The 22,702-nt window shown below is 43.0% G+C and overlaps 2 protein-coding genes across 3 annotated transcripts; one reads left to right on the forward strand and one right to left on the reverse strand.

Annotated features, from left to right (window-relative positions):
- Positions 1-159: 159 nt before the first annotated feature.
- Positions 160-11,643, reverse strand: mmp23ba (matrix metallopeptidase 23ba). The gene is made up of 8 exons (XM_080031245.1): positions 11,161-11,643; positions 7,603-7,739; positions 6,230-6,369; positions 5,162-5,329; positions 4,550-4,714; positions 3,454-3,564; positions 1,394-1,520; positions 160-1,301 (listed from the first exon to the last, which is right to left on the reverse strand). The coding sequence occupies exons 1-8, from the start codon at positions 11,305-11,307 to the stop codon at positions 1,127-1,129; spliced, it is 1,170 nt and encodes a 389-aa protein (XP_079887371.1). The 5' UTR covers positions 11,308-11,643; the 3' UTR covers positions 160-1,126.
- Positions 11,644-14,099: 2,456 nt separating this feature from the next.
- Positions 14,100-21,504, forward strand: ubiad1 (UbiA prenyltransferase domain containing 1). 2 transcript variants are annotated; one of them, XM_080030618.1, is made up of 3 exons: positions 14,100-14,261; positions 15,549-16,190; positions 20,579-21,504. In XM_080030618.1, the coding sequence occupies exons 2-3, from the start codon at positions 15,617-15,619 to the stop codon at positions 21,064-21,066; spliced, it is 1,062 nt and encodes a 353-aa protein (XP_079886744.1). In that variant the 5' UTR covers positions 14,100-14,261; positions 15,549-15,616; the 3' UTR covers positions 21,067-21,504. The 2 variants fall into 2 exon arrangements, with proteins under 2 accessions (XP_079886744.1, XP_079886745.1); XM_080030619.1 differs by lacking the exon at positions 14,100-14,261 and adding an exon at positions 14,293-14,415.
- Positions 21,505-22,702: the final 1,198 nt, after the last annotated feature.

Below are 22,702 nucleotides of genomic sequence, written 5' to 3' on the forward strand. Positions count from 1 at the left end.
GTTTTTTTAGAAGGCTCTGCGACTTCAGAATTAAACCAATAAATTCTTTTGATTTTCAGCCCAAGCAAAATAAACAGTTACAGTTTCGTTCCCTGCAAAGACCACTTGCTGCTTTTCACTGGAACAGACGCAGAGAAGAAGGGGGGAAAAAAAGCCTTGTCTTGGTCCATCTATAGAGCCAGCACCAAATGGAAATGTTAATTAATCAGTTTTATCTCCCCCCCCTGCCCCCACCACAGCCCTCGTGCAGATTATTACACCTGATGTGTTGAATAAGCTTGGCCAGAGATCTGCTAGTGGAGCTGACTGCCTGCTCTGGAGGCAGACTGCTGGCTTCACTGACAGAGAGAGAGAGAGAGAGAGAGCCCTAGTAAAGTGAGCTAGACGTCTGAGGTGTTCCATATGCGGTTTAGGATCCAAATAGTTCCAAAAAGGCCTGCTGTAGACAACATTGCTTATTCTGGCTTGAGTAGCTCGGTTTGGTCAGTGCGTAAATGATTCAAATGGCATGCATCTTAAGCCACAGCTTCTGTTAACTTTTTTTTTTTCTTCCCCCAGGCTCCTTAAATGAAATGCATTAGGGACGGATATTTTTTGGAGAACACTTTTCCCCCCCTGGGAGGTGTGGTGGTGGAAGCTCTTGTGTTCATTGTGTATGTGAAGTAACTGCTAGGCGTTCTCCAACTTGGCTGTTTTTTTTTTTTTAAACAAAATAACAGTGACATCCCAAGAAGCCCTGGGTGGCCTTGGATCCCATTTACTGCCTTAAGGAGCGAGAGGTTTTTGGAGAAATCATCCAGGGCTTGACGAATCCAGCGTAGACGAAAAGCTGCGAGGGTATTTTCATCAGCAAATTAAATGCAACACTGCCATGTCTGTCATAAAGAGGTAGTATTTTTTTTACTTAAATTCTACTCCTCGGGGGAACGCATTTTTATTTGCACATATTAAAAAACGCATTGCCACAATGACAATTAACAATAGACTTGTATGTAGACGATACAGGAAAGACATGTTAAAATACAAACAAAAAAAACAAATATGTGCCCTTATTTAATGAGGTCTCATTATGACCGTGTGTGAGTGTGAATGTGTCCTGTTCAGTGTGCCAGAGGGGGGCCCTTTTTCAGAAGCGCACGCGAACTCTCCATGAGTAGTTAGTGAGGACTTTGTCTTTTTTCTTCACCACGCAGGTGTAGGTGCCTTCGTTGATGGCATTGGCCACTATGGTGATGTGGTCGTCTTTCAGGGAGATGTAGTGGGGGTGAGAGAACTCCAGCAGCTCCCCGTCCTTGTACCAGCTGGAGAGAAAACAAGTCACATGGTTAGACAACTCTATTCTATTCTACCGTAGCGTCGCTGTGGGTCCAATGGGAGAGAGAATACTACTCACTATACTTTGCCTTTCTTGGACGCTATCTTCTTCCCACAGCGGAAGGTGAGCGTCTTACCCTCCACCACCAGCTTGTTTTTGGTCCTGGGCGGGGTTTGGGTTGGAGCCACGGTGGGGAAAGGGAACTCTGAAGAGGAGGAATACGGATGCTTAAAAAACGGATGCTCCAAAATAAGACACAGCAAAGATCACACATTTAAAGCCATAGTGCATTAGCCTGGAAATCCAGACCCTGATATCTTGAACGATAGAGGGTCTGGCCACAATCAATAGTAATTTCCAACTCAAGGGGCGGCTCCTACTCGTGCATTTCAAATGCCACTGCACGCAATTGGATAGCACTACAACCAATCAGAGCGATGCACAAGGTGACGTATTAAGCCCTGTTCGTTCAGCGAACAGCTGTTAAACTGTTAAATTAAACTTTTGCCGTGGTCGGTGGGCAAAACAGAACATTCCATTTACTTGCTAATGAAAGATTTGAGTGCCGTCTTCCAAATCGTATAGGGTCGAGGCCAAAGCAGTCTCAAACTCACACAACATATCCGCAGCCATCTTTGATGTTTACTATCACGGCTTCGACGTCGCATGCACGTCACTGTCGTCATCCAGTTACGTCTGCCCCAGAGCACCATACAAAGGGCTCTGGCCCGCCCATATTAGATAGAACCAATTGAAACGTGAGCCTGGATTTCTGGTCTTTCTGAAAAAGCTTCAATGGAGAGTGTCCAGACCAACAGGCACAGCAAATTTAATTGGCCAGCGCCTAGTGGCAGGTCTGGGAATGCCAGGCTAACAGTGCATAACTTTTTCATATAAATAAATGTTGGTTATATTCAAGCCATCACCAAACCAGTTGACACAAACTTGATAAGCCTATCGGCCCCACATAACTATTAGTCAGAATGGTAGTGTTTACAAACTGGTGTCACCTAGTTAACTAGTGGAGGAAGCTGCCGTCTGATATCAAGGATATGGTGTAAATGCTCAAAGCGTTTGCCATAGGAGATGACACAACTTTCCCTCACCTGACACCTTGCTGTAACACTTGATTACCTTAAACAACCCTGTATGACACCAAACCACATGATGCCAGACACTCAATAGTCTTTTCCCAACCCATGCAGCCTGACCTGCCGGCGCCGCGGCTGTCTTATCAATTTAATATCTCCCATCTGGTTTCTGACACACAACACAACAGGCCGCCTCCAGATCAACTCAAAGTCTGCTTTTAAAAGAAAAAAAAAACAAAACAAAAAAACAGTCGCTCTCGTTAATGCCGCAAAAATCCAAATTGACCTTGTGCGTCTCTAACCCTCAAGCCACAGTCTGAAATTCCAGCGGTTTGGAGTCACTCAGGAATTTTCCACAGCCCATACAACGTCTCCCAATCAACAATGAGGAACAGATTAGTGCGAGCCAGGAACTGTATCCTCTTGCCTCTCCCCACACACTGTCCCTCGCTGCTGACAAAAAAACACACAAAATTTTTTTTTGAGAAAGCCACAACAATCTACAGAGCTGCGATGGTTAGGAGGAGGGCCATTTCCTGTTGTGTAACGAGGAGGAGACCGCTATGAACCTAAAGAGGGCTGAGGCTGTCACATTGCTGATGATGTGTTCAATTCTAGGTGTAGAGACAATGGTACCTGCCCTGCACTGAACACACACATTACCTGCCTGGGGGGGCCACTTGTATTCTCCACAACTAAGCAAGATTCTAGATGGTTTATTGTTATATGCACAATATTAACAGCAGCGGTCATTTGGCAATTAAAGTCCCAGGCTCCTCTCAACAATGCAACATAGAAGAAGAAAATGTATAATAGAAACACACAGCATAAACTCTTCCAGTGGCAAGTGCAATCTCCCTTTTTAAAATCACATTCTTGAAAAAGCCCTCATTTGCAGCGCTGCATGGCTGGACCTGTTGGCTCCCGTTGCTCCATTGGCAAACGGTTCACAGTAACAGCAGCTCCTTCTTGCGCTGCTCAATTGAGAGAGAACTTTTTTTTTTTCTCTCTCTCCCTTGAATACTGCTGTGTCTGCTGTTGTCTTACCGTAACAGAAATCACAGCTGGAGGGGCAGTGCTTCTGCATGAGCTTGCGCTTGCTCTCGCAGTAGCCTTTGCGAGCCCAGGCTGGACAGATGAACAACCGGTCCAAACATCCTGCAGGAGAGGAGGAGGAGGATCAGAGGTCAGCTCTCAAGTCAGCACCCAAAGGAATTTGGAACTCTCTGACCCGCTTTTTTAATGTTGCAATGAAGAATGACTCACCATAACACACACACACACACACACACACACACACACCGGTGATGTCTCATGAGTAGTTTATACACAATTTTCATTAGTGCCACGTTGGCTTTCAGTGTCGGCCTTTAAAGAGACAACGAGGGTCCGGGAGCAAAAGTAGGTCATAGGGTTGGTTCAGCTTAACTACTTCAAAAGAGTTTAACACCTAGATGTTACTTCTTCTACTGCCGGGATCAGACTGCACACGATTTTTGTGGCCTTTTACAAGATGTCACCGTGTCAAAGCAAGCCATCATTCAAAGGTGGAGTCAGCCATTGTGGAGAATGCTAGTTGTCAAGAGTCACTGTTTGTTTCAGTGAATATCTCCTCATGATCCGAGCTACCTGTCCATACTGTATGTGCGCTTAAAAAAAAAATCCAGTGTTAATACACAGCTTAAGATCAGTAAACGGGCATGTTGATTGCTACAGTGGGCCCAAATCTGTTTGCATACCCTTTGTTTACATACCAGTTTACAGAGCCTAGGCTGTGTATTATCACTTGATTTTTTTTTTTTTTTACCTGCACACAGTAGCCTTCCGACACTGTTGGGAATAATATGTGGGATATATGACCCATGCTCACTTTCCTTCCTGACAGTCCAGGTTGTGCCAGGTCTGACCATCAGGCCTATCATGTAGTCTGATCACAGCAGGAGGAAGCAGTCGCTGCTTGGGGATATTTTCATTTCATTCAAGAGGCTTCAGTGGTTAGCCTCACCACGCATGAACTGCAAAATGAGTTCAAGACCAATTGGGGCCATTTTATTTATTCACTTTACTTCTAAACATCCCCTGCCCCGGATGACTGAGCAATTGCTTATAGAATAAATAAGGAACGTAGGGATTGTGAACATACCGTACAGACGGTGCAATCCCCACACCTCGTCCTGTGTGATCAGCTTGCGCCCGGTCAGAGTGGCGTTCAGGTGCATGATGGCTTTGGGGTGTAGGGAGTGCATCAGGCCCAGGACGTGGCCGATTTCGTGAGTTGCCACGTGGACAAGATCCGTCAGCCAAACCCCTGCAACACACACACACACGTTGGTTATTTTCACTTAAGTTCTTATAGTTGGTGCCGTCCATGAGGGGAAGATATTGGTAAAAACTTTCTAGGGACCAGCCAATAGTCCATGGTCTTTGGAGGCCAAGAACCTACTAAACTAAGCTTAACTTTATTTTGAAACAAAGTGTTCCCCATAACGTATCATAGCAAAACAAACATTGTATTGATTGTTAATTGGGTAAAAAATATCCCTTTTTTAACCAAAAGCTAAACATAATGTTTTCCCCCTCGCAGCCTTTGCGTGCAACATCGAAAGGTCAAGCAAACAGGTGTTCTATCACTTTGTATATGCCTCTGGTGCTTTGCTTTAAAGTGTCTAAAAACCCATGTGCTTCACATGTGAATATTAATATGTATGTGTTTTTCAATATGAGCACTTTCAGCAAACATGATAAGGACACGTGCCTTTCTTCCAGCTAAAGCGCATGTTTCCCAGAATCCAGTATTCGTGGTCGTCAAAGTGGATCTCGCCAGTTGGCGGGAAGAAAGCGTGAGCCAATTCTCCTGTGATGCCGTCGAAACAATGGTGCAAGTAGGACTGCAGACAGTCTGTGTGGTTGATGGGGTAGAAGCCTGCCAAGATGGAGGGAGAGAGACACAGAGAGAGAGAGAGAGATTCTTCAGACCCAAGAGGTAAGCCCCCACTCCATCAGTTTTGTACAGACTACAGCAGCACAGGGAAGATGAATTACAATAGACAGAGCATATTTTTCATCTTCACTGTGCCGGATGACAACCATCTCTCTTACTGTCACTGAGAATTCCTGAAGGACCCATTGAGTTTGCTCCCATAGGGACGGAAAAAGTTTCATTTAAAGTAAATCTGGCTGTTTATTTGGACTAATGGTTATTGATATTGACCTATTGATTGGTGACTTCAGTGTCTGTGTACAGTAGAGGATTTGACTTTTTTTCTTAGCCAGAATAATCAATGACAAAGCTTTGAAACGCCGTATTTTAATAGTTTAAAGTTCAGTTGCTAACACTGTGTCAATTGTTGTCATTGAGTCAACAGCCTATTGCTAATGAGCAATAATAATGTTATTTATGTACGAGAGAATTCATCCATAAAAAAAACTATTACTTTTGGAATGTAAAGGAAGGGGCTCTGTGTGGTTCAGAAATAATTTCTTTCTTAATTGTCCCAATCTGCTTGTTTAACCACAACTGTGTTCAATTAACACATTCACTTTTTTAAAAAAAAAGTTTAATTTACGCTCCACCACCATGGGATGAGTTGTACGGAAGTTGTTGAGCTTTCTTTCTTCTTCATAAAAAAAACTCTAAATCCTGCTGATTACATGGGCTTGGTAATAAAGTCGCGGTGGTGTGATTTAATACGTTTGGAGACATTTTGGCGATGACAGCACAGAGAGAAAAAAAAAAAAAAGGTCTGGTGGAACATCTGTTGTGGATTGAACACAGTCCTGTTGCGGAGTGTATATAGGCCTTACTACTACTACTACTACCCACCGATCTTAATGTCTGCTTCTTGGTCTGCTGGCACCTCTCTGAAGGTAAACGGAGAGACGTCGCTCCACATGCCAAAGGCCTTGGAGAAGCCTCGACGGGTGTCGCTGGCGTTGATCAAGTTGGTGGGGAAAGAGAGCAACCTACAAACAGCCACATTCTGTCATTAGTACTGTCGCTACACTCTCTACACGCATTCCTCTACAGCACAGTTATCTGCCAAAACACAATGGCTACTGTTCAGGGCCCCACACGCACTTCAAGTACAGCTCTGAAAACTGAAAACGTGAGATTCTCTTAAATCTAGCAGGCAACACTGATATGGATACTTTGAATAAGAATCAGTTATTGATCATCTATCAATAACCTCTCAAGTTCAATCCACTTCTGAAGGACTTAATGGGATCATCTGTTTATAACCTAAGTATCACTGGATCTTCTCAAAGAATTTTGTAGAGCACAATACAAATATATTGTAGCAAAGAAGAGCAATCCCTTCAATTATCCCTATATGGTAAATAGGGGTGAACGTCCACTGTTTAGTCTTATATTTTTCCTCTTTGGCAAATGTAAGCAGAGTTCTGTAGGGCGAACACAGTCAGATAATACACTTTAAACATCTGTTGGTCCTACAGCCTGAAAGGTGGAGTCAGTGATTCTGGTGAACGCTTGTTGTCAATATCACGTCTAGTCAAAATAAGTGAATATGTCCTCACGCTCTGCTAACTGTCTGCACTGAAAAAACAAATCTGGTGTTAATCCACCGCCTAGGCTCTGTAAATGGGCATGTTGCTAGCTCTGTCGGGCCCCCTTTGTTTACAAGCCTGTTTACAGAGCCTAGGCCCCTGTATTAACGTTGGATTTTCTTGTTAGCGCACACACACAGTATGTACAGAAAGCGGATCACAGAGATACACAGATTTCAACAAAAAGTGATTTTGACAACAAGCGTTCTCCAGATTTGCTGACTCAACCTTCTAAAGGACGTCTTGACTGACGTGAAATGAGCAGATGTTGACAAGCTCTCTTAACGTGGGCTCAGTGTCTTCATTAAAGAGCAGGCAGCTAACTCACGCCAACAACAGTCTGACGGCAAAATCTTTAAGTTTAAGTTTAAGTTTATTTAAAGGGACATTGCATATTAATAGACATTTACATGTAAATATACAGGATTGTTGCAAGTGCTAATTTGCATCCTTTGTCCCTTGATTGGTCGACACCAATCACATGAAACAAACATATGCGTGTACTCATAAACGTCTACAATGCCAAACGAATATCTGAGCTTGGGTTTTTTTTTTACTGCCAACCTGTTTTGACTCTATGACTGTACTATATTTTGACTAGAAGAAGAAAAAAAAGTTGCAACTGAATACTTGTATGTTAGCTTGAGCTTGTCCCATTTCAGCTGCTCCGGGGTCAGGGTGTAGCGCTTGTTCCTGGACAGATGGAGCACTTGGGAGCGAGCCTCTTTGCGGATCCCCATGAGCAACACAGTGGTGTAAGCTTCTTCCTTGGACAAAGAAAAACTTTGAATGAATCACTATGCACTGAAGTAAAAGCTATAGGAACTGAACCTCGAGGCTCCTGAAAGCTTTATTGTTGGGTTCTAATCAACGGACAATCAGCAAAATAATGGGGAACGAATCTTGTTGATGGAGCAGGGCATGACTTCTTAAAGCTGCAGGCATCAACTCCACTCGTTATCTTGACAGTTACAACCGTGCTCAATTGCTGTTATTGCAGGGTCTGGCATCTGAATGTTACGCATTAGGGTTTTAATGCAATAAGGGCATTCCATCTCATGGAAACGGGAAGCGGTCAGCAGTAAAAAAAAAAAAGTGCTTTCCCAAACATAAAGTGTGATCTTTTTCACAGATACAGTTGTGTCGGATGTCTCTTTTTGGGGATGGGCGACATTGACTCCAGATAATCACACCTGGAGTCTCTCCGCTATAGTTTTTATAGCTTTAAAATAGTTTTTTTATGGGTGCTTAAATATTCTGCGTCTCAAGTTAAAGCTGTGGTTTACCCTGGCTGCAATATTCCATAATAAGTGATCGCACCAGTTGATAAAAATCTATAACTTTTTATGAGGATGGGGATATTAAGTAATACATCCTCTTTCCAGCACTTCCAAGTCTGGCTGTGATTCTGGCCTAAGGAGTGCAGTCTGAGCTCGAGGTGAGAAGGCTTTCTGGTTCATTTTAGAAGAAGAATTCATTTTATTTATCCCTGGGGGAACATACATTCACAAAAACTGCTGAAGCAACACGCAGTGGCCCCTTTACTCTCTAGCCTTTATCTTTCCCTATGGACGTCATTGTCTATTTTAACCTTAACTATGTTGTTGACGGACAAGCGTACAGTATATTGTACATCAGGTGTAAGATGTTAAACCATGAATACACTCGAGCAGTGACTGTACGAACACATGTGCAACGTTCTCAATTTCTACAATTCATTCGAGACAGAAAAGACACGCAAAAGACATGTAGTTGAGATCGGGTAAGTGGTATTCTCCCCTTATGACATCATAAGCCCCCCCCCCCCCCCCCCATTAGCAACCTAACTTAGCACTACTTCCACCTGTGATAAGCCACGCCCTAGATACCTCTAACTGGGAGTAAGATTCAAACCGGCTGGTCGATTCTGCAGCTTTTTGGAAAGAGGGTCTTGAAGAGACATGCATCAAAACGGAGCATTCCCAACAGACTTTGAAAAGAGGAGATTTAGCAATGGCACTGTGAGAAATATAAAGGTTTTTATGGACACTACACCATGTAACGTTTTAAGTAGAAACCCCGAATTCTGAACCTGAAACATATGCAGCACGTGTGGCCTTTCATGCTTTATCTTCCTTTCGAACAGACACACTAATTCATATATAGCTTCACTAATCTGTAGTTGAGTCGTCAAACCATATGCTCCAGCAATTTCCTCACTGGTGGAAAAAACATAGTGAGGGATGGAGAGAGCACATGCATATCAAAGGACACTCCCTTCACTTTGTATTCTACACCCAATCCTCTGGTTCCTGTTCCTGCGTCGCCCGGTCAAGACAAATAGATCCAGTACTTCCTTCATTTCCGTAGCAAAACAGTGAAAGAGGGGCAGGCCGTCTGGCATAGGGCTACTGTCCCCACTGCTGTGTTAAATAGAATGTTATGTTTCTGTATTGCATTGTATGTGCTGGGCATTGATGTTTCATTACAATGGCTGCCTTCCTGACCTCAGAGTCCTGTGTTCAGTCATTTATGAGGTGTGTAATGTAGGGAGGCCTGCACAACCAAATCTAATCCCACACTTTGGCACAAATATAGACAAACTGTAAACTATGAAGAAGCAGGCTGGAAACTGCTAATTTAGAGGGCAAAACCGCTGAGGATAAATCCCTGAGGGTCCAGGGTTAAGAGTTAGGGGGAGTTCGGAAGAGTATAAAGCTACAGTGTGTAACTTCTGTGGCCCCCATGAGGAGTTCTGAGTAATTACAACAACACTGCCGGCGCATACATGAGGTAAGCCTTAGGTGATTGCGAATGGATTTTATACCTTCTGCTGTACGTCAGGGTTTTTTCTTAGCATTCGAATCATTAACTAAAAAAAATGTCTTGGCTGCCGCTTGGGATTTTTCTGAGCGCCTGTGCAGGTGGGTGACACCACTTTGTTAACACTGCCATACTGAGGAATACAGAGAGAGTTTGGAGGAGCTGATACGCTTAATCAACTTTGTGTCAACTCGTTTGGCGATGGCTGAAATGTAACCGACATTCATATAAAAAAGATGTGCACTGTAGCTTTAACACCAGTCCCAAAGACTGAAAAAAGGTATATTTTTCATCCTTAGTTTTAGAGTTATTTAGAGTCCATGTGTAATTGGGCCCTTAGTTTAAGGCCCAATACACACAATACACATGTACTAATAACAGTCAATCTAACCTTTACTCAGCATACTCAGCATGCAACTGAATCTGAGAAGATGGTTACATGTTATATAGTAATATAGTAAATACTTTTTGCGGATTTTTGTGCATTTTCTGACACATACAGAAATGCATTACACAACAAGATTGAACTTTATTCACAAACACAAACATTTCTATCCTTTACCGCGTCTTTTACTTATGCCAACAGGAAGCTGATCTGAGGCATGCTCTGTAATCCTCAAGCAGCAGTCTAATGATTGACACATTATGGGATTGTGTGGCTAAGGTAATGACCTCCCTCAGGCACTGTCTCTCAGTGGGTGGGTGGCAGTGATAGAAGTCATGTGGAGGAGCACATTTATCCACTTCACTGAAGACATTAGCACACACACACAGGGATTCAATCCACACGGCCTAACCTAATTAAGGTTTCCCTCTGACTTCTCCACCTGAACCTAAACCTTCATTGAATTTGATGCGCGTTGCCATGGGGTAACCTGAGTGATTTCTTCAGATGATGTCTAACTAACCTTGGGAAATAATTGAAATATCTTGGACAGTGGACCCTTATTAGAAGCTTTCGAAATGATGTGCTAATGATATTTCTCATTTTATTTGCATACTCTCAAATGTAGAAATTCCACAACAAATGATAAGGCAGATTTTAAAATATGTATCTTGCCTCGAATTGTAACTTTATTAAATTAAAAATTTCTCATTTTCCCAACCACTACTCTATGTAATCACTTTTGAACGGAGTCCTGCCTCGTGTTATAAAAGTGAAAAGTGACTTTTAATCCATGGTAAAAGGGTCCCAGCCATGCATTATCACAGACTTCTGAATGGAGTTTGGTATTGTGTCTATTTGGAATTATGAAGGAAACACCAGCTCATTCAATATAACCTAATCATCCAAAGAGACAAATTATTGGCCTAGAGCAGAACATGCGGTGACTGACTGACAGCTGTAATAAACGTGTCATCATGCAGACAGTGTTCACAGCCTACCTCGAGCCTCCAGGAGGGAAACGCTGCGGTCTGTTGCATCCCCGCGAGCAGCAGACTGAGCAGCAGCAGCGCGGCGGAGGCGGCCAGCAGCGGAGCCAAGCCCCAGTCGCGTCTGCGTAAACCCCGGGGAGTCTGACAGCTCGCCATGGCTGCGATATCCTCCACACACCTCCGGCAAGTAAAGCAGGCTACCAACGATCCGTCAGCGAAACACTATAGCCTACACACAGCTTTACCATCTATGCCCGCCCGGGAACGCTACTTAATTGGCCATGGCACGTTTCAGCAGTAGAGTGTCAGTCAGTGTGTGTGTGTGTGTGTGTGTGTGTGTGTGTGTGTGTGTGTGTGTGTGTGTGTGTGTGTGTGTGTGTGTGTGTGTGTGTGTGTGTGTGTGTGTGTGTGTGTGTGTGTGTGTGGCAGCAGCAGAAGCAGGCAGCAGCAGCAGTCCAGTCCAGCCTGCGGACCGGGTAGTAGGTAGTGAAAGCAGTGCAGACAGTGCAGTAGTGTAAGTGTGCATCGGCTGTGCTGCTCGTCTCTTCACTCGCATGCACAGTGCGCCTGCCAGAGGGCTGGTTTCATATTACTGGAGTAGAGATGGGGCAGGGGGTCAGTTGTCGAGACAATCTAATGAAAACCAAACGCGCTCCGTGTCCATCAAACCACTTGTTGCATAGCCTATCATATCCCTTCCACCTAACCGCAGCTGTAGGTCAAAACAGAATCAGATGGCTTTCTTTTGAATATGTTTTGAAAGGTTTATGTAAGGCAAAAGAGGGGAGAAAAAAAAAGAGTTGTTTAGTCTCTTCTTTCTATCCCGCTGTGGGATGTACAGACACTTTCTGGGCAGCGTTTAGAAAAAACAAAACAGGGCATCAACATGTAGTATTAGGCCTACGTCTTGTCCAAAGCACTCACCAGCACAAACAATTGAAAAACACTGGAACGTTTTCATCTAAATAAAAGTGCAGCTGTATTTAGGCCTGTTATTTTCCTTGCAGCTTCATTCCAACGATTTACATCCTTTATTGTGTACAGTTTTTTTAAAAGGTATAGTGCGTAACTACTCCATATAAATGAATGTCTCTTAAGTTCAAGCCAATGCCAAATTAGTTGACACAAAGTTTATTGAGTCTATCACAGCTCTGTGATGGCAGGGTTTACATACAAACTGGTGTTCTCCCCCAAACACTGACGCAGGAGCTCAGAAATATCCCAAGAAATGTTTCCATTGTTGATTCCACTTCAAAGAAAAAAACCTGGACGTACAGAAGGTTTACAATCCATGCATGTCCACCAAAGGCCAGATGCACCGACAGTGTTGTTGTAATTACTCAGAAATGTAATAATAGATAATGCAGTAGGCCTAAGACTATCAGGTAATAATCTGTATTGCTTGTTCTGGCCCAGCCATGCTGTAGGCCCAGTCCACTCACAAATAGAATGTGGATCCTGATGATTGGGTGTGTGACAATGATTTGGAGCCAGGTTGGTCATAGTAAGGTTCAGTTTAGTGTCATCCATTAGTCTTATCAGTTTGTATTCTTGTCCCACCACTATAGATGGTGTCAATAGGGAACTATAAACATCAGTCTGTTGCCCCGACAGTGTGACCCTGATGTTACCATGCTGTAATGTATTAAAAGATTGTAAGCATTGTTTGCAGTGTTTGATTGATATCTTGCTTGTTTACAGGTATTGTCTTGTTTGAGCATCACCATGTTTGGTGATGATACAAAAATCAATATCAAATAGGGAGTGTAAGGTCTGACCTAATTAAAATGATGTAAGTGGTAATCAAAATGCTTTTGATTAATTGATTGATTTATTAATAATTAGCATAAATAATGAACAGGTTGAGTTAAGTTATCTACATCGGTTATCATGTGACATGCTTTTTTTCATGTCTGTCTTACCATTCAGCTTTGGCTATACAAACCCAACATGGACGTGTCTTGTCATTCATACTGTTACAAGGCTGTGTTCACGAGAGCTGGTATGTTAATAATCCTGACTTAATATCCTCTCTCTGAACTCCCTCCCTCTCCTAGGATTTTGTCCTTGTTTTTTTTCCCTTGTTCACCCAACATCATTCATTTGATCATGTCTTCATAGAGAGCAAGGTGGGAACAATTCATTGGTTGGCGTATTTCATAGTTGGTTAGACTGGTTGTTTTTCTAGAATTATGAATAAAATAATGTGATGGAAGAGTGACAACATGATCCTTTATTGACCTATACTTAAAGGTGCGCTATGTAACTTTGGGTGTGAGAAGTGAACATTTTCTTAGGTATATTCTCTTGGCTGTAGAAACCAAGTTTCCTCTCAGGTGAGTTAGATCCCTGCAACATTGTTTGAATGTGTATAAAGCTACCTAGAAAGTTAACGTTTCACTGTTGTTGTTTACAGCAGCAGGGCCCACATTTAACATATTTAGTCTTAGTTTGGTTCCCGGTGCTTCAAAATAATTTTTATTTGATTTATGATTATCTAATTATTCAATACAAAAATTGCATGTGTAGAAAATATGTTTTGTAAAATAACTGCAAGCTCTGCAAATCGAAATAAATTCCCTTCGCTTGAAACTGCATTGTGCACCTGTAACTATAAACATATGAACTACGATCAAACCTTGTTTTAATAATCAATAGAAAATATGTTAGCTTAGCCTATATCTTATATGATATAAGGACTAATTACATATTTAAAAGTAGCCTATATTGCTCTGGACAAATTACATCAATATATTGTTTCTAATAATATAGGGACCAAATATTATAATTAATTTAAGGTGTAGTATTTATAACTTTGATATAAATGTAATAATACAAATAAAAAAGTTTTACATTTCGTTTGTTTAGGAATAAAATACGGGTCGGAACCATTGCTTGAGATGCGTTTCCTTTAACCTCTGTTCGGTGTTGCACTTCAGCTGGAGGAAATGGCGCCCGTCATGTGCAGCAGGGTTTACAGTTGCCAACCAGTCAAGTACCCTCCAAGCTGACACGTAAGCTCTCCAATAAACAAACAGACAGGCTCTCATCACGCCGGGCTCCGCAGAGATATGTGTGACGGTGGCGGGTGGACGGTGACGACCTAACAGGTGAAGAAGCTGAGTCCTCCTCTCTTTTCCTCCGCTCTGACCCGGCGGAGGCAGCGTTAGCTCGGGGGCTAGCCAGCTAGCTTTAATTCCATAATCTCAGTAGTTAGCCGGAGGTTGGTCGCCCCTCCTGCAGCACGGCGACCTTATGAAGGTGGTAAGTGTTAGGGCTTCTCCTCTCCAGACAGTAGCTTCTCCAGCGTTTGAGAATACACGCCACGTGAAACGACAGGCTAAACATTTAAAGTTTGCCACTGTTGGGTTGAAACCCACCCACTTTACCTTGAATTCAAAGTGTCTGGCAGTAGGCTACTACTCACCTTGTGTCATTTCTACCGACGGGAGCGTAGCAATGTTCTCACGGCTCAATGGGATATGTCGGGGGGGGGGGGAAATAGTCCACAACTTTTGATGCTATCTTCCTAGCAGGAGGTGGACTGAAAATGCATACTATTACACAAGGATTTCAAGTGGACTTTTTTTTCCTACTGCATAACTTAACTCAACCAACCAAGCATTGGGATGAATCAGCCACAATTAACACATCGTGATTGTGCCATGATCAACTCAGTGTTGCTTACTTTTCAACTGTATGTTATCTACAAAAACATAAACATATATGATATTGATATAACATTGTCCCATGTTGTGCCATATACATCTAGGAACATTCAGCCCTGGTAACATTGGGATGACCCCCTATGCCCCTGCCAACAACCTCTAACCCATGTGCATGCTTTGATCGGCTGCAGCAACAATGCTCGTCATGCACATAGTACTCCCACTTAAGAGAAAGTGTGAAATAACACATCAGACATTTATCGTCTGCAAGTCATTTACTGTCTGATTATAGAAAATAGAACCATGTCAGTGGAAATATTTGAGATTGTGTGATCTGTGTGTGTATTTCTGTAAGGAAAGCAGTGATTAAGAACACTGTCAAATATAAGTTTGTGTCTTTTTTTTAAAATTATATTGGGGCTATTAATCTTTGAAAAATGTATACCGTCTGAGTGTCTGTATGTTGCTTAAACCATGTTTATCTTTGCTGCTGTCGAATAAATATAAAGATGTAGCCTTTTTATTAACATTTTAATTTTAACAAAATATGCTAAACTCCTTTATTAGACCTATTAGGCTACAATGTTACAGGCACATTTCAATAAGTCCAATGAATTGAAGTTTGCAACCTAGTCCTATTATGGAGGGGATCAGTAAGAGTCCACATCACAGCTGTGGTGTGTCAAGTTTAGCACAAACTTGTCCTTGATATATCTTTTCTTGCCACAGGAACCAGCACACAGTGAGATTTTGGGAGCGTAGCTAGCTTGCTACTGAAGAGCCCCCTTAGCAGAGGAATGGCCATAGAGCAGAAGCAAAGCGGTGCGGAAACCTTCCTACTGTCCGGATACGACGGACTCAATGGCCAACCACAGTGGCAGCAGGTGACAGGTGTGAACCAGTCAGCGGGCCCCTCTCCGGCTGCAGACCACCACGCGTCGAGGATGGCCCGCGTGGCCTCCCACCTGAGGCACAAGTGTGCTGCCTACGTGCTGGCTCTGAGGCCCTGGAGCTTCAGCGCCTCCCTGACCCCCGTGGCCCTGGGCAGCGCCCTGGCCTACAAGCTGGACGGCTCTGTGGACCTGCTGATCCTGCTGGTGTGTGCTGTGGCCGTGCTGGTGGTGCACGGGGCGGGGAACCTGGTCAACACCTACTACGACTTCTCCAAAGGCATCGACCACAAGAAGAGTGACGACAGGACTCTGGTGGATGAGATCCTGGCTCCTCAGGACGTGGTCATGTTTGGAGCCTTGTTGTACTCCCTGGGCTGCTTGTGTGCCACGCTGCTCTACTTCCTGTCCACGCTCAGACTGGAACACCTGGCCCTCATTTACTTCGGAGGACTCTCCAGCTCTTTTTTATACACCGGAGGTGAGTGACATATTGATGAGGTCTCTTCAAGCTGCACCAGGCAACCCTACATGCTAATGGCTCCAGGTGCCTCTACGGAAGGTTGCTGTTGTAAAAATAGGAACCCCGGTACGATGCCAGGAAAGTAAGCACGGCACATCCAGGTTTACCATGAAGGTTATTCTGTTGTGTTGTAACCAAAGGGCAGAAAAACATTTGCTCACTGTAGTCAGTTCACCCAAAACACAAAATACCTCCCTTCCCATTTGTTAGGGGGTGTCCCCAAATAAGAATTTACATCGTCCAATCAGATTGGTGGAAGCTTTCCTGTAGTCGACTAATAGTCAAATCAAGTTTTTGCCTTCTCTGCTCATTGATCCATGAAGGTGATGCTTTATTGGGAGAAACTATGCAATTCCATGTAACATCAGACATTCAGTATCCCATATAGCAGGAACAGAATAATCCTTGTTTCATAACCCCATTTTGCGACTATTGGACTGTGAGATTGGCAGTCATTGGGCTCCTTCCATGGAATCATCTAATAGTTAGACTATTCAGGTCCACTCCTAGCACATAGTTTGAGCTTTTATATTGGAAGGTTTTGAGAGCTTGGCGTATGAAATGCCTTCACCTAATAAAGTGAATGTGACTTTCACTTTGGCTGCTCAAAGCACTAGAAAGTCAAATGTGACCTTTCTGGCAGGTGTTAAGAGACGGATGAGCTGAAGCCATCTGCACGGCTAGACACTGAGGAAAATGTTTGGACTTTTTATTGGCCATTCCTGTTGTGCAGAAGTTTGCCGAGTCTACAAAGTGAACCACGAGTCAACCTGTGTGTGGGAACTTTGGGCAACCGGAGAGCTTTAAGGCCGTCTCTGTAGATTTTAAACATGACGCCGATGTGTTACATTTCTTCACAGAGTGGTGTGCGTTTTTGAAAGGGGCTCAAGTTTTTCTATTCATCACTTTCTATGAGGGAACAGTGCAAACCTGCCATCGGGTTATTGCAGTCAGAAAAGCAGGGGGAATCTTTTTAATTATAGGATGTTATGTTCTGTTGCAGCCTCACTTTGTGATTCAGGCTAATATTGTGTTTGGTGTGTTTTTACCTTATTGCTGGGCTTACGCTAGAGGACTTTTAAATGACTTTGAAAAGACTGAAGACTGAAACCCTCTTACATCTAAAGACAATCAACTCACACCTGAAGACAACTAGTCATTAGTTTTCAGTCACAGAGTGTGATTTTGAAAAGACAGGGGGTCTCATATTGCAAGACTACAACTAGATTCCTTTTGAGATTAATATTATTTCCGCAAACGCGATAGTGATTATTTAATTAAAAACAAGTTAATTCAATATTCCGAGCCGGGGACTTCCTTTAGTTATTCCACCATCTTTATTTGCTGATCTCATCCCCCAATAACTTTAACTCCTAACCCTGTATTTGACGGAAAAGTGTTAAGGTTGCGCGGCTGTCAGCCTGGGTCTCCCGCCGAGGCTTCAAGGAAAAAGTGTCCGAAATAAGTGCCTGCACAGGCGGACACAGGTCGCGACTAATGCCAGTCCTCCTGTGTCGTGCTTGGTGCATGCGAGAGTGTGACAGTGTTTACGTCATTTCGCTTGAGCCAACCCCCTAAGACTAGCGATAATATCAAACATGTTTGATAATGTCAGAACGTCAAGACGGGGAGAAGACTGGCTGAAATCGGGTCAGAAGACCACCATACACCAAACGACTGAGATTACGTGCGCGCGCCACAACTACAGCACGACTTCTGTGATTTCAGTCCGACATTGGAAGATTGTCTGCGACTGTCGCGTGAAGTCGTGTAGTGTAAGCCCAGCATTAGTCGCTTTCCTGATCATGGTCATGGTTTGTATAAGTTATATTGTGAAAACGGTTGTACATTTTCAGTGTCCCTGGAGAAGCTTTGTCAAGTCTGAGTCCCAAGGTTAAGTTATGTTAACTTGGGCTTTGATACTACACATATATAACTGCTAACTGTTGGAATACTCCCTTTTTAATTATGAACACACTCCGAATCAGAACCCTGAATAGCACATTTATTAGCCTTGTGAGGCCGATCAAAACTTTACCTGGCCAATCAGGAAGCGCGTTCAGACTTAACCTTTGCCCCTTAGTGAAAGGCAGCTCCTGATTGGTTCATGTAGTCATCAATCTATCCTCCAGTCAGACAGGTACCTCCCCACTTTCCATTTGTTAGTGGAAGGCAGCCTCTGATTGGTTTATGAAGCTGTCAATTATTCACTTTTTGACCGGGCTCCTCCCCGCAAAGATTGGAGAAAGGCCAGACTGGTCTGCGGGAGAGAGACTAAAGGCCAGGACACACCGGCCCGATAATCGCCGTCGGAGAGTCTGGAGGGGGCGGGGACAGAAATCTGTTTGGTGTGTTCGGTGACGTCGGCCGTCGTAGATGTCGTCGGGCAGTCTTTCAGTCAGAGCAATTTGATTTGTGGAGGGCTAGCGACTCAGTGAAGCCCGTAAGTGAGGCGGGTAGCACAAACGGCTAACAACAGTATCGCATCGCTAGCCATTGTTTTAATGTGTTTGTTTCGTTCAGCGAGTACTCGCATGCATCAACCCTTGTTGACTGCTCGACACCATGCTCGACACTCTGCTAAAAATGGTGCTCTTTATGGTCCAGAGATATAAATACGTATTTCTATCTATGTTTATGGACTAGACTGCTGTCTCATCATTTCCGGCTTCTGTATTTTTTTGGGCCACAATACAGATTAGCGCCGCCTGCTGTTATGGAGACATTACGTCCCGCGCAAGCGCAGAGCGTACGGAAAGTCAGTAGTCGGCTTGGTGTGTTCTTGGCACTTTTTTGGCCGCGACGGGCAGACTGGAGCTGCCTGAAACGGCAGACTCCATTTTCGGGTAGTCGGAGCGGTTTGTTCTGGCCTTAATGTGAAGCTTTTTTAATTAAAGTTTAATTTAATTCTGCTTTGTTGTGTACCGTTTAAACTTGAGGAGGTTGGGAGTATAATGCTGCTACTGCATGTCAGAATTTCCTTGGTGATCAATAAAGTATCAGTCACTCACTCACTCACTCACTCACTCACTCACTCACTCACTCACTCACTCACTCACTCACTCACTCACTCACTCACTCACTCACTCACTCACTCACTCACTCACTCACTCACTCACTCACTCACTCACTCACTCACTCACTCACTCATTCACACATCACACACCCCACACAGGTTTTACTTTGTACTAAACCAGGGCTGTACAGTGCGACAGTTTTGATCGCATTTGCTACTGAAATTGATCACGTGCGATGATGAATACAAGTCCACTCGCACCGTGCCAATGAGCAGATGCTGTCTGTTTGAAACACAGAGGAGCGCTGCACAACACTGCTTAGAGGGCTCTACATTAACACTCTTCAAATTTGGGTAAATGTAGTCTTAGGCAAGTAAGTTATTGAGTCCACCCTCCACTTTGGCTGGTGAAAGATGTGTGCTCGGGACCTGTGGAGCGGCGATTCTAGCGTCTAATAAACTTCACCAACGGTAATAACCAGAAAGAGACGGCACGCATTTATGTTAGCGCGTGTGCAAACAGAACATTTCCTGTGCGCCTTCACATTAAAAGCATGTTACTAGCCAAACGTCAGTTTACTTTTTTGAAGCCGGTAAGAACAGGAAGTTCGCGCTTCTCAGCCCTGCAGTGCGCTAGCTTGAAAGGCAACTCATTCAGCTGCAGAGAGCAGTCAACAGTAGTCTATTTAAACAAAGTTTGAAATAACTGATAAGCCACTGAAGAACAACTCCCAACACATTCACAACAACCTATTTAACTTATCCTAAATTGTACCAATATGTATACTTAATTATTTAATAGGCTATATGTTTTAAAGTTAGGTTTTAATTAGGCCTAACAGAAGGACATTTACCAAAAAAAAATATTATTATGAATATAATAATGATATGTATTTACAAAAAATATATAGATATTCATTTTATGGGGAGAAATAATTCTGAATCAGCAAAAAATTGCAATTGGCAGATTATATTCTTTTGTCTAAATTGCAATCAGTGCACCCCTATTAATTTTTCTACAATTATTACTGCACACACTAGGATATGACATTAATTGAGAATTTCAAATGAGACCAAGATGACAGGCTAAAAGGTAATTAGAGCGAAATGCATGGGTTAAGGTTATGCAAGTTTTCGATCATACTTTGTGTGCTACTGAATTTATTTTTGTGCTACTGATTTTTTTTTCTTGCTAGCACCAGTGCTACCACCTAAAAAAATAAGCGTACAGCCCTGTACTAAACCCTTAACACTGACTTTCGTGACATGAAACTTGTGCATCACCTCTGCATCCTCTGTATTTGATGGAGTTGTGTGTTTCCTCCCCCAGGCATCGGCCTGAAGTACGTAGCCCTGGGTGACGTGGTGATCCTCATCACCTTTGGGCCCCTGGCGGTCATGTTTGCCCATGCGGTGCAGGTGGGCTACCTGTCTGTGCTGCCTCTGGTCTACGCCGTGCCCCTGGCGCTCAACACAGAGGCTATCCTCCACAGCAACAACACCAGAGACATGGACTCTGACAAGCAGGCGGGCATCGTCACCCTGGCCATCCTGGTGGGGCCCACGCTCTCATACGTCCTCTACAACCTGCTGCTGTTTGTCCCCTACGTGCTCTTCTGCATCCTGGCCACGCGTTACACCATCAGCATGGCTCTGCCCCTGCTCACGCTGCCCATGGCCTTCCCGCTGGAGAAGCAGTTCCGCAGCCAATGCTACGCCAAGATCCCCCAGCAAACAGCCAAGCTCAACCTTCTCATGGGACTATTTTACGTGTTCGGGATCATCCTGGCACCGCCCGGGAGCTTGCCCTTACTGTGATGAATTAACTTTGATCATTTTCCATTTTTTTTTGTTTTTGTCGTTTTTAATACAGACTAGTTTATGCACCTCTTTGTATGTGTACGAAAAAGCTATTTTGAGGGGCTGTCGCTGGCTTTAATTTATTGTCTAATTTATATGTTGGAACAGAGATTTAGTTTAGGTCCTCCCGCTGCATCACTCAAGGCATAATCAGATGGTTTTTTTTCAGTGTTAAGCCCGCTGTAACGTGTTGGTAAAAAGTAAGAGGTGTTTTATAGAGGTAGGTATCCTTTGCATAAGGAAAGACATTCAAGCTGCAGTTGCCATACTTGTTCTTTCAGATACAAATCTGAAAACACCGATAAACCATTAATCACTTCTTCTCAACATTGTACTACTCTATGTACGGTACATACTGTTAACTTTGTTTTGGAAAGCCAAATAGTATTTCATTAAAAAAACTCTCTTACGCTGAAGTCCCATGTCTTATTTTTATTTATTTTTTTAAAGATATTTGTTTGGCATTTTTATGCTTTATTGATAGTGTAGAGACAGAGTTGAAATGGGGCAGAGAGGAGAGTGACATGCAGAGAACGACCGCGGGCTGGAATCGAACCCTACCAACTGAGCTAAGGGCGCCCCCCCCCCATGTCTTATTTTTGATCATAGATGAAGTACACTTTTCTTCCAGTTTCAACATAAACAATATAAAAAGCAAAATTAGCAATTTCATGTTTAAAAATAATTTCATTATATATCACAATATTTCCCCTTTTAATCAAATGAATACTTGTTTCATTTGTTATGAACTAAATAAATGAATGAGTCAATATAGGCAAGGCAAGGCAAGTTTATTTTTAGAGCACATTTCGGACACAAGGCCATTCAAGGTGCTTTACATAAGCAATAACAAAATACATCAAGTAAGAACAAAATACATCAAGCATAGAGCACACATTCAAAAAAGAGTTTAAGCAAGAACAAAACACATCAAGTATAACGTGACAGAATACAACTTCCATTTTTTCAATACAAGTCGGTCACATTAAAAATGTGTCAGCAGGGGGCGATATCGTACAACCAGTAAGCCAACATTCACAGAAACCTTCAGTAGCTTTGTGTTAGTCCTGTTAGTCGGCCTATCTCAGTTAAACTGCCATATTGAATAATGTTTACATTCTGTGGCTATCATAACTTGTATCAATACATTTATATATAGGCCTACATTTGTATAAATTTGATTAGCCTGTATACCACAACTTGACTTTACTTGCAATCTTTGTGGTGTACCTTTCAATGTGCTTTATTCATATACGCCGCCTTTTCACATTAGACACATTGTTTAAATACATTAATAATATAGCCTAGTACAGGGTCACCAACACAGTGCCCGCGGGCATCAGGTAGCCCGCAAGGACCATATGAGGCGCCCTCAGGCCTGTTCTAAAAATAGCATAATAATCTGTTTCCACCTTTTTTAAGTCATTGTTGATCATTATTGTGAGAAATCATTAACATGATCAGTGTCTTTGTAATGGGTTAGAAAAAGTAGTTCTCCATTGTGTGAAAAGGGTTAAAAATATGAATACATGTGATGCATCAGTAAAAATGTAAAATAAGGTTTAGTTAGATAAAAATAGACACCCCTTTATTT

This window comes from Ammodytes marinus (genome assembly GCF_949987685.1).
Source record: "Ammodytes marinus genome assembly, chromosome: 7".
NCBI classification, from domain to species: Eukaryota; Metazoa; Chordata; class Actinopteri; order Uranoscopiformes; family Ammodytidae; genus Ammodytes; species Ammodytes marinus.